Source organism: Nicotiana sylvestris, chromosome 10, assembly GCF_000393655.2.
Source record: "Nicotiana sylvestris chromosome 10, ASM39365v2, whole genome shotgun sequence".
Lineage (NCBI taxonomy): Eukaryota > Viridiplantae > Streptophyta > Magnoliopsida > Solanales > Solanaceae > Nicotiana > Nicotiana sylvestris.
Window position 1 is genome coordinate 36,414,851 of NC_091066.1, and position 10,959 is coordinate 36,425,809.

General features: G+C 40.8%; 1 protein-coding gene across 1 annotated transcript; it reads left to right on the plus strand.

Annotated features, from left to right (window-relative positions):
• The first annotated feature begins 245 nt into the window (after positions 1-245).
• LOC104243549 (phenylalanine N-monooxygenase CYP79D16) lies at positions 246-10,482 on the plus strand. Its single transcript, XM_070158790.1, has 2 exons — positions 246-329; positions 9,853-10,482. The coding sequence occupies exons 1-2, from the start codon at positions 246-248 to the stop codon at positions 10,480-10,482; spliced, it is 714 nt and encodes a 237-aa protein (XP_070014891.1).
• The last annotated feature ends 477 nt before the right edge of the window (positions 10,483-10,959 follow it).

Sequence of the window (10,959 nt, forward strand, 5' to 3'; positions counted from 1 at the left end):
ACAGATTAGGGCTTCATTTTTTGATCTAAAATTCGAAGAACTTGACGAAGATTTGAAGGAAACGGGTTAGGGATTAGGGGTGAGGAGATGAAGGGGATCCTAGGGTGTAATTTTGGGACAGATTGGACAAATTAGGGTTTTGGTTGTTCCCTTCGATTCTAGATTCGAGAAGTTCGGCTGGGATTCGAGGGAGGGGGGTTTGGAGATTTGGAAAGAGGAGAAAGAGGGGAACTAATGGTGTAAAAATGGGGTTGATTGGAGCACCGCCGCCGGCGGAGGCGAATTCTGGCAGGCGGCGCACGGCGGAGACAGCGAGGTGTTCTCTGAGGGTGTGAAGACGATGAGAGGGGGGTAGGGAGGCGTTCAGACAATTTTATACCTAGGAGTCCTAGCTTCCCAACCATCAGATCTTACAAACCTCGATGGTTGGGATTGATTCTAAGCCAAACGAGGTCTTTTCGATTAATAGGGGGAACGGACCGGGCGTGGGGGCATTTGGGCTTGGATCAGGTGGTGGATTGGCTAAAAGAGCTTGGGCCTGGGTGGATTGGTTAAGAGCTGGCCCAAGCTGAATCTCTTCTTCTTTCTTTCTTATTTCTTTTAATTCCCTTTTTCTTTTTCTCTTTTCCAGAATTAATACAAATCCTAAAATAATTCTTAGAAACTAATTAACTCAATAAAGTCACTAATTAACCCTAAATAATAATTAACTCAATTTAAAAACAAATTACAAGGAAAACTACTTAAAAATAAAAGTGCAAATTACACTATTTTTGTGATTTTCCATTTTCATAAAACAACTAATTTGTTAATTAATCCTAAAATGCAAAGTTAAATCCTAAATGCAAAAATGCAAGATATTTTTGTATTTTTTATGAATTAAAATGCACAGACAAAATGCGAACAATTAACACAAAATGCCACAAAAATCCACAAAATTGTAAATACTGAAAGAAATTATTTTGTTTTGAATTTATGGGAGTAATTCATATAGGGCAAAAATCTCGTTCTCACAGTTAGCATTGAGGACAATGCTAGCTTTCATTTGAGGGGGTAGCCCTATTTTGATGACATTGGGTTGTATATATGACGCTACTTTCTTTTATTATGCTTTCTTTTTAATTTTGGTATGTATATAATTTTACTAGTTTATTGCATTTTTCGTACTTTGCAACTTTGGTCTGTATATAAAGTTACTTTCTGATGTATATATTCATTCCCCCTTATGTATATTCATCTAAATCCCCTCTTGTACTTATTAATTCTACTTTCCGCATTTTTATTTTATAGCTTCTTATTTTGAGTTTTGCGTTCAACAAGCCTTTGATTTTATTAATGCCATTGTTCTTTCCAAAGGTAGAATTTGTGTGAACCGGGTGGATCTTCCCGATGATGGATGACATGACAACCTTCTTAAGGGTTTGAGTCTGTTTTCTTTTGTTTTTTATGTAAATAGTAGCTAGTGAGTAATCGTGCCTCAAGCAAAGCTTCACTTGGGCCTAACACATTTGCCTTTGGCCTATGGTCAAAGACAAATTGTTGTGTATAGGATGGTGAAAGTTGTGACCTTGAGACTCTTGTGTTGGCCGATAATCATCAAGTGGTTTTTCGGGACCATTGTGTTGCTCAATTAGCTAAGGTTGTTGTGGTCCCCCGACTCTTTATCTTTAGCAATCTTATAGCTTGTGTGGTGAGAATTTGAATTTCAAGTCCAAGTCCCAAGCCATTAGTCTAGAACTTGCCCTGAATGTTTGTCTAGGCGAAATTCTAAGTGTAGTTTAACTTGAGATGTGATTATAGGCTCTCTTTTATCCGAATGATATCTTGAAAACTTCCATAGCCTACCAATGATAATATCCCTAGTCAACCCTTTTGAGTCATAGACCTTTTTCATTCAAAATCCACGATACAAGCCTTTACCCGTTCTAAAAAATACCCTCTCTTGGCACCCGATCTTTCCTTAGCACAAGGAAAAGCATAAGTTCGGGGGGAGAGACGAGGAATGCAACAAAGTGGTAAAAGGTACAAAATGAAGAAAAGGAAAGGCAATGAAAAAGAAAGAAAATCAAAAAGTCAAAAAGAATGATCAATGTAGAAAAAAAATGAAGGGATTCAATAAAAGTAAAGAGATGAAAGGTGTGGAAAGTTGAGAAAGGAGAAAAAGGTTTGAAATGAACAAGAAAGAGTGACAGTGTATCTCTAAACCCTAAGAAAGAAGTTAATGACTCAAAAAGTCAAGAGAATGTGTGCCAAAATGAAGTAAATGAAGTGCTTAAGGGAAGATGGAACCTACTTAGACCAAATATTTCCTACCCTGAACCAAAAGCCTTCACTATATCTCCACAAAAGCCCTATATGATCTTGAGTTGAATGAAGCTTACATTAGTAATGACTCACATAAGGGGCAAACTTATGGTACTTAGAGCCGGACTTGTGACCTTTCTTTGAGAGAGATGAGTGTGTTTTCCACGATCTTTGTTCTGAGTGCTACAACCTAAAAGTGAGGTTTGCTTAGGGAGAGTTGAGGAGTATGAGTTTGGGTTCCACAATGACCAAAGTAGTAGAAAGAGTTTCCTTGATGTGTTGAGTCAACTCTTGATGCTCTTGTGTCGTACTAAATCCATCGGGCTTAGAAGGTCGAATATTGTTAATGATTTATTTGAATTGAGGGCAACTATTAGTCCCAATTGATGCTAGATGAGGTCAATTTAGGTTAGCTAATTTTTCTTGGATTTACTCTTAAGGAGCTGGGTCTTATTTTATTTGCTTGAGGACAAGCAAAAGCTTAAGCTTGGGGGAGTTGATAACTAAGAATTCTAGTTCATTTTACACTCATTTTTACTTGAGTTTTGATTAAAAATGTATACAAAATAGTATCAAAGGCTTACATGGTGTACTTGTTTGCAGGGTTTGGTCAAAAAGGTGACAATTAGTCAAAACCAGCTCAAAAAGGAGTAAACATGCACAAGTGCCAAGAACAAGTCAAAGCAAAGCTGCAACAGATCCACCGCGGCCGCAAACCATTTAGTGCGGTCTGGAGTGAGGTGATTCAGAGAGGTGCACTTTTGGAGCCTAAGGCAATGCGGTCCGCGAAGGATTTCTTGCGACCGCAATAGCCTATCCGCGGCTGCAGTACATTTTGTGCGGTCCGCGGAGAGGGAGGTTCAGAGAGTTGGGAGTTTGAAGGTAGAAGCCAATGCGGTCCGCGGTCCTTTTTGTGCGGACCACAATTGAAGCCACCGCGGCCGTGGTGCATTTTATGCATCCCGCGGTGGCTAGATTCAGAGAATGTATAATCAAGATAAGAAGGCTCGTCATGGTCCGCAGTGCATTTTATGCGGACCGTAGTACCTCGTCAGGGTTATTTTTATCCAAAAAATTCGGCCTAGTATAAATACTTTCTTTTGACATTTTTAGGGTACCTTTTGTAATCTGTAAGACTCCAGAGCATGTGAACGGCTATTTTGTTCTATTTTGAGTAATTTGTAGCTACTTTAACACTGATTCTTCATTATCTTAGTTTGTAATTAAATCTTATGGGTTATTTTTCATCTATTTTCCTGATTTCTTCTATTATTATGAGTAGCTACACCCATTAGCTATGGTTGTGGCTCAACCCTAGTGTGGATATTTGATGGGTCTTTTGATTTAAGGCTTAGATGTTTATGGGTAAGTGATATTTGGACTGATTTGTGTTTTCCATGTTGAATTAGTGGTTGCAAACACTAATTTGTACCTATTTAACTTGGGTTCTTCTATAGAAAGAGAGTTTGAGTCTAGGAAAATCAGTCCAACAAGGGATTGGGGTGTAATCAAGAGATTGATAGCCCCAATTGAAGGGTTAAACCTAAAGATAGTATTACCCGACTTGAGCCTATATTGCTTGCACAATTTTGACACCCAATTGGTCTTGAGAAAGCCAATTAGGGCAAAGTCACTCAAGCTACCGAGAGGTATAGAGTGAGTAATTCCGTGCATTGGCTATATCGCAATCCCCAACATAACTTCTTTGCTTTAGGCTTTAGATCCCGTCAAGTATTCACCTAGGAGAAAGTCACTTCCCTAGCGCCTCTTTAACTATTTAGAAAACCTTACAAGCAATTATTCTTAGTTTAATTTAGCTTATCATTAGCATAAATTTTAGAAGTAACAAACAACCAAAAGATGATTGGAAGTGTAATTAATAGCACTATACATTTCTAGTTTAGATAGGAATCAAATTCCCATTTCTAGCTCCCTGTGGATTCGATCCCGACCATCTCGGGTAAAAGCTGTTTTGATCGCTCTCGCCACTTTGTAGTGGTGTAGGGTTGGCACCGATCAGTAACCATATCCGTTCGGACCAAGTTGTTCTCACGAGCTAAGCGAAGTTGAACCTCGAGGGTGGAAGCTCTAGCCAAAGCACCTTTCTCCGCTATAGTATGAGCGTCCGCCCAATCCTTTAACTCATCGCGCTCACGTTTGTCTTGGAAAACTTCGCTCCTAAGGCATTCCAGGTCCCCCGTCTTCTTTTGCAACTAAAATAAATGAAAAGTTAGCCTCGGGGATAGAAAAAGGAACATGCGCCCTATCTAGAGCAAGAATTACCTGTTCCTTGAAGTAGCATTCGTAGTTCAGGCTTCGACTCACCTCGCATCGCAGGTGTGCCAACTCGTCTTCTCTCTCATCACAAAGAAGCTTAAGGTAATTCTCCCCATCCACGGCCTTTTGTAGCATGGCCTCACGACGAACCAGCTCGGACTTGAGCTTGTCAAAAGCCTATGAAAGAGAAACTTGATAAGAGAGTAAAAATTACAAAACTATAAAATTAATACGGACGGCCAAAACTCACCTCGGAATAGAGCCATTGAGCTTCCTCGAAAGTTGAGCACGAATCTACTATTCTGGCTCCGTCTACCCCGGAAAACCCGCTCTCGGTCGGGGCGTGATCGCTCAGTGCATGTGACCCCTAGTTTCGAACATCCCTCAAAGTACCCTCGATGGGAAAATAAGTCAGTGGCACAAAACCTTCATTCCTCAAAGTGCCCTCGATGAGAAAAGAATGTGACAACGGAGGTGGAAATATTTTTCTAAAGCCATAGATCTCGGGTGCAACAGGCTCAGCCGACACATCCTCTCTGAGCCCCGGCCTGGACTTGTCTTGCTATAAGCACCATTGCCCTATGAAGGCCCTTTTTGCTTATTATTATCGTTCTGTAGCCTGGAAGGTGGCGATCCTTCTCCCTCTCCGAGAGGGCACGGTCTCGTCTCAAAGGATTCCTTGATGCCTACAGTGACGGGGTTAGTACGCGTAAAAAGAAAGTGCCCTTCAAAAAGGAGCAATCACATAGCACGTACCATGGTGTTTGGCCTCCCATCTGCCCTTAGACAAAGCTCATCACTTACGCTCATTATAAGTCGAGCGAGTCGCCAGCTCCCGATCCTAGTCCGTCAGGTCGGGGACCTCGCACAGCATTCATGAAATTGCTGTAGAAAGGGAAAGGGAGGTGCATTTACAGAACCCACCTGCTCCATAAGCATATCACTTACGCATAAAATTCCATTCCTCGGGAAATGGCAGAAATTCTATAGGATAACATCAACAGTTCATGCTCGGATGAATCGGCTCATCCATCCCTGATCCCCGCCTTCTCCATCATCAATAATGAAAGGCGTGGTGGATCGGCATCATAGGGTCAGCAGACCTCGATGGTGAAAAGGCCAATACAGCCTGATGAGATGATTAAGAGTGAATTCGAGCCTTGCTTCTTCCGCGAAGAACCTAATCATCAACACTATCCTCCAAAATGACGGGTGAACCTGTGCCAAGGTAACCTGGTACTTTCGACAGAAATCAAGCACAACCCTATCAGAGAGTCCTAGCGTGAAAGGGTACGTGTATACGTTCAAAAACCCCTCGGTGTGATCCATGATGTTCTCTCCCGGGGAAAGTACCCACGATACTACCTTTTCCCCCCATCCACAATTTTTCCTCGCTAACTCAAGGTGCCCCACTCCTACTAGAGAAATAAACTTCAAGACATACTCCCAATGACCCTGAGCATTTTGGTTCAAAAAGCCTTCAAGGGTGGAACTTCCCTCTCCTTGCCGAGCAGACCTTGGTGTGGCAGCCATAATTGTGGTAAAACTAGGGAATTCGAGAAAGGGCTTTAAAGTTGAAATGGTGAAGGTCCTAATGCAGGAAAGGAACGATATATAGAGGAGGATAACTACTCGGAATAGCGGAACCCTCAAAAGAAAGAATACAACCCTATATGTGGAGAAAGCGGCGACTATCCGCCTACCTCAAAAGCCAATTAAAAATACTAACTAAGCTATTTTCCTCTTTGGTAAGATGTACCAACGGAACTGCCTTGGTCGCTTCATAACTGTGTCATGCAATTAACGCTGCCATACAATATTTCAGGGATCAAAAACACCCCACATCATCACAAGCCTCGAGATGGTACCCGATCTCGAGGACTTCTATCAAAAACAAGATAGGCTCCAGGAACCCATTGACATCATTACAAGCCTCGAGATGGTACCCAATCTTGGGGACTTCTACAAAAAGAAGATAGGCTCCAGAAAGCCATTGACATCATTGCAAGCCTCGAGATGGTACCCGGTCTCGAGGACTTCTGCCAAGAAGAAAATATGCTCTAGGAGCCATTTATATCATTATAAGCCTCGAGATTGTACCCGATCTCGAGGACCTCTGCCAAGAAGAAGATATACTCTAAGGAGCCATTTATATCATTATAAGCCTCGAGATGGTACCTCGATCTCGAGTACCTCTTCCAACAAGAAGATATGCGTTAAGGAGCCATTTATATCATTATAAGCCTCGAGATGGTACCCGATCTCGAGGACCTCTGCCAAAAAAGAAGATATTCTCTAAGGAGCCATTATATCATTATAAGCCTCAAGATGGTACCCGATCCGGAGGACCTCTGCCAAGAAGAAGATAAGCTCTAAAAACCTACTCATATGCGTTTGAGCTCGAGGTGGTATCATATCTCGAGAATTTCTGCTATTGCAAGTGCGGATTGTCTACCTGATTTTCCGGACCTCGAACTACCTAAGCTCGAGCCAACTCCTGCTCAAAAACTACCAATGAAGCCTTAGGGCTATCTTTTGCCTTCAGATCAAGTTAAACGTTTTCTCGGTTACTTTAACCTAGGGGCTATTCAAGTCTAGGCGTACCCTCATCTGAGGTCTATCTGCAATGCCTTGAGGCTATATTCTCTCTAAGTTCAAAATAAGTTTCCAGGTCACCCGAGTTTGAGCGAACTCTTACCCGGGGACTGTTTTCGAAAGCCTACAAGCTATTTTATTTTGAGATGTCCGAGAAAGTTCCCCTCGAGTACAATCACCAGGGCCTAAAAAGTTAATTTCGTTCTAAAGATGTCAAATCCCTAATCCTACTCAACTCGAAGTTAGGGGCCCCGGCGACCTGAGTTTGTCAATCCAGTCGGGGCTCAGTCTGAGGATCGGCAAGGGGTTCCATGGGATATAATATTGATCAACTAGGAACTAGGGAAATACTTACACCCGAGCTCGGTATTCGTGCCGATCGGTAAACTCATGCATTCAGATTTTTGACAAATGCAGATAAGGGGAAATATAGCATAAATCAGAGACAAATAGAAGAAACATCTTTGTATTCATAAATGCATGATGACAAAAGCCCACTAAATGTCCTTACACATGATTACAAAAGCCAACGAAGGGACCTTACATAAAAAAAAAAGAAACAAAGCAGCAGCTAAAAGTCTAATCTACTCTCGAGGGTACATCCTCGGGAGCAGTGCCTTCATGAATCATTTCTTCTAGGCTTCATCTCGACCTCCCCAACGGTGTCTTAAAAGACGAGGAAGAGGTTGTAAGACGAGGCAGAATAAGTAGAAAAAGATAAAGAAAAAGTCGTAGCTCGCCAAAGAGCAAAAGCTTTACCAGGCAAAGAAGATCACGACCTGATAGAAGACATGGCGAGCGTCGGCCTTACCTGCACGGATAATTTGGGTCCACTTCTTGGAATATTGTGTCGTGCAAGCTAGTGGTCGATAGTTCCACTTCACCCCACGAAAAGAAAAAGGGATGAAGTGTCACACCTGGCCGGAGTAGGGAGGTGAGCAGCGGTGTAAAGTCCGAACATCCTCCTGAGCAGCAGTGTAGAGTCCAAATATCTTCCCGAGTTGGAAGAAATTGGTGCCCTTATCTCATTACCTCGGTCCAACAACAATAACGACAACAACAAATCAGTACAATCTCGCCTAGGAAGGGAAAGCTCTGGAAAGAGGCCATGGCGTAACTGATGAGGACACTGCCATGTAACCTTAAGGCCACGGGCCTCAAACATGGAAAATAACAATGAATGAAGATGAAAAGAATAAAGGGGTAAAGGGTTGTTGAAGAACATTGGAATGAAGTTTTGATTCAGGAAGGCTTCCATTTATAGGAAGGGTGGCAGCGTAACTGACGGTGCAATCAATGTCTTTGAAAGACGTACCGACAGGTGCAATCAATGAGTTTTGGGAACTGGACCAGCGACGATATTATCACTTTGGATAATATGAATTGGTGATACATCGAACGATCGTGGAAAGGTACATTGAATGGTTCTGGAAAGGTGAATTGACGGGATGCCTCAGTTATCACAAAGGCTAGCGTCATGAGTATGACGTCATCGCGGTAAGGTCGAGGAAATAGATATCGATGTCATTTCTTATCGTTTCTCTCTATTAAATGTGGGGACTATCTGTATACGGTAAAATCGGAGGGTCCAATTTCGGTCACTACAACTCTTCAAAAGCACGTTTCTATAGGCTCGAGATTATGGTTGAGATTAACACTCGAGGGGTTATCGACGTCCAGCCTTGAGGCAGTGCGTACCGATTAAGTCATGATGAAAAAGTGAGAGGCTCCCAAAGCACGCAACTAGAGCTGACAAAGTCTAGTAGGCTGGTTCAGACCCAAATCAGGGCATTAAGTGGCTGCACCAGCCCTATATCTTTTCAATAAATGTATTTGTACTATGTTGGGATTCCCCTTCATATATATAAAGGGGATCCTTGCCATTTTATAAATATCTGATGCTCAATATTGAATATACAAGAACATTTTCTCTACTCTCTAACATATTCTCTTAATCTCATTACTTGCATTTACTACTTATACCCATTGTGTTCTATTTATTGTTCTTGATTTTATTGCTTATTATTGGCCATAAAGATCTGTCATTGATTTTTTTGTAATTGTTAATCCTCCCTTCTGTAGCTCCTATCCGAACATCAGACTCGACCTCGAGGCCCCGAATAAGCAAGCTCGAGGCCCCGATTGTCAGCCATCCGGTTAGGTTATCATCTTGTTTTCAAGCTCTTATTTTGTTTCAAGTATCTCACTTAGCATCTATTGCCTAAACAACTAGCATAAAAATAGATAACCTATTTTTAGAACCATAGAATCAAATTTAATTGTAATTACCATTTTCAAGGTAAACACTGTGACATGTTTTTACGGCCACAGCAATGTTATGGCATGTTTAAGACAAAGAATTCCAAAAACTTTCTTTTGATCTTTCTTGAACGTCGTATCCATCCAAATATTATCATATAAATTGAAACATAGGGAATATGATTTTCTTGGAAGCTTCTGAATCTGAATCTTCAAACTTGCTCGAAACTAATTTAAAACTTCTTTGACCTGATTAAGTAATTTAAATTCAGCATTACTCGATGGCATTTGTGTTTGCTCCTATTTTTTATTTAATTTAGGATTACATATTCCTTCTGTTAGTTTTTGTAAAAATGTATACTTGCATAAGAATATCCAGAATATGTTGTTGACCTCAGTTACCAATATTATTGACAGGAACTCATACTTGCTACGGTGGATAATACTTCAAATGCAGTTGAATGGACAATTAGAGAAATGCTAAACCAACCAAAGATAATGCAAATGGCCATAGAAGAGATTGACCTAGTCATTGGGAGTAGTAGATTAGTTCAAAAATATGACTTGCCACAGCTAAATTATGTCAAAGCTTGCATAAAAGAGGCCTTTCGACTCCACCCCATATCATCTTTTAATGTTCCTTATGTATCTGTTTTTGATACTATTGTGGGTGAATACTTCATTCCTAAAGGAAATGTGGTTCAATTAAGTCGTATTGGACTTGGTCGGAATCCTAGAGTTTGGGAAGATACTATGAAATTCAAGCCAGAGCGTCATGTCAATGAGGAAAGTAGAGAAGTAGTTCTTACTGATTCAGAGTTACGTCTATTATCATTCAGTATTGGAAGACGAGGTTGTCCAGGTATGCAACTTGGTTCTACAATTACCATCATGTTAATTGCTAGGCTTCTTCAAGGTTTTACTTGGAGTTTACTGCCAAACTCTCCAGGCAATGACTTAGTTCAGAACTTAAAATGTGATCTCTCTTCTCCCATGCCATTATTTGCTCAGGCAAAACTGCGATTATCTAAGGGCATGTACCTTTAATTGTGTAAAATTATACCATATGTATAAAGCATTATGTGGTCGTTCATATAGACACGCATGTATATAAAACGTTTTATTTAATGCTGCTGTAATTCATAAGAGGATGAGTAAAAGTATTTTGGGTACCAATGGGGCTTCCTTGAGATGGATGTAAGCATCCACCATATTTCTCCACAAGTATTGTCCCAAGGCTTCGTACCCAATGGTGTTCATAGGGTTGAAGGCAAAGATTATTTATCCCTGAATTCCCTGCACATTCTTCTCGTTGATCCTCTGTGATGACCCTAAAAGTCATTCTTGTTTTAGAAATCAAATATGCATTCTGAAGCCTTAAAAATCTCTTTTTGTCTCACCTTGATTTGAGTGCGTAGTCTGGGTGCGTTTTTGAAAAGCTTTTATGTGAAATTTAAGAAAAATAATGAATTTGGCCTTTAAAATTGAATAAAGTTGACTTTGGTCAATATTTTTGGTAAAAAG

Coding starts and splice junctions, on each gene's coding strand:
- LOC104243549 (XM_070158790.1), top strand. CDS start 246: ATGGGGTTGATTGGAGCACCGCCGCCGGCGGAGGCGAATTCTGGCAGG. Junction 330..9,852: donor CAGCGAGGTGTTCTCTGAGG/GTGTGAAGACGA, acceptor TATTATTGACAG/GAACTCATACTTGCTACGGT.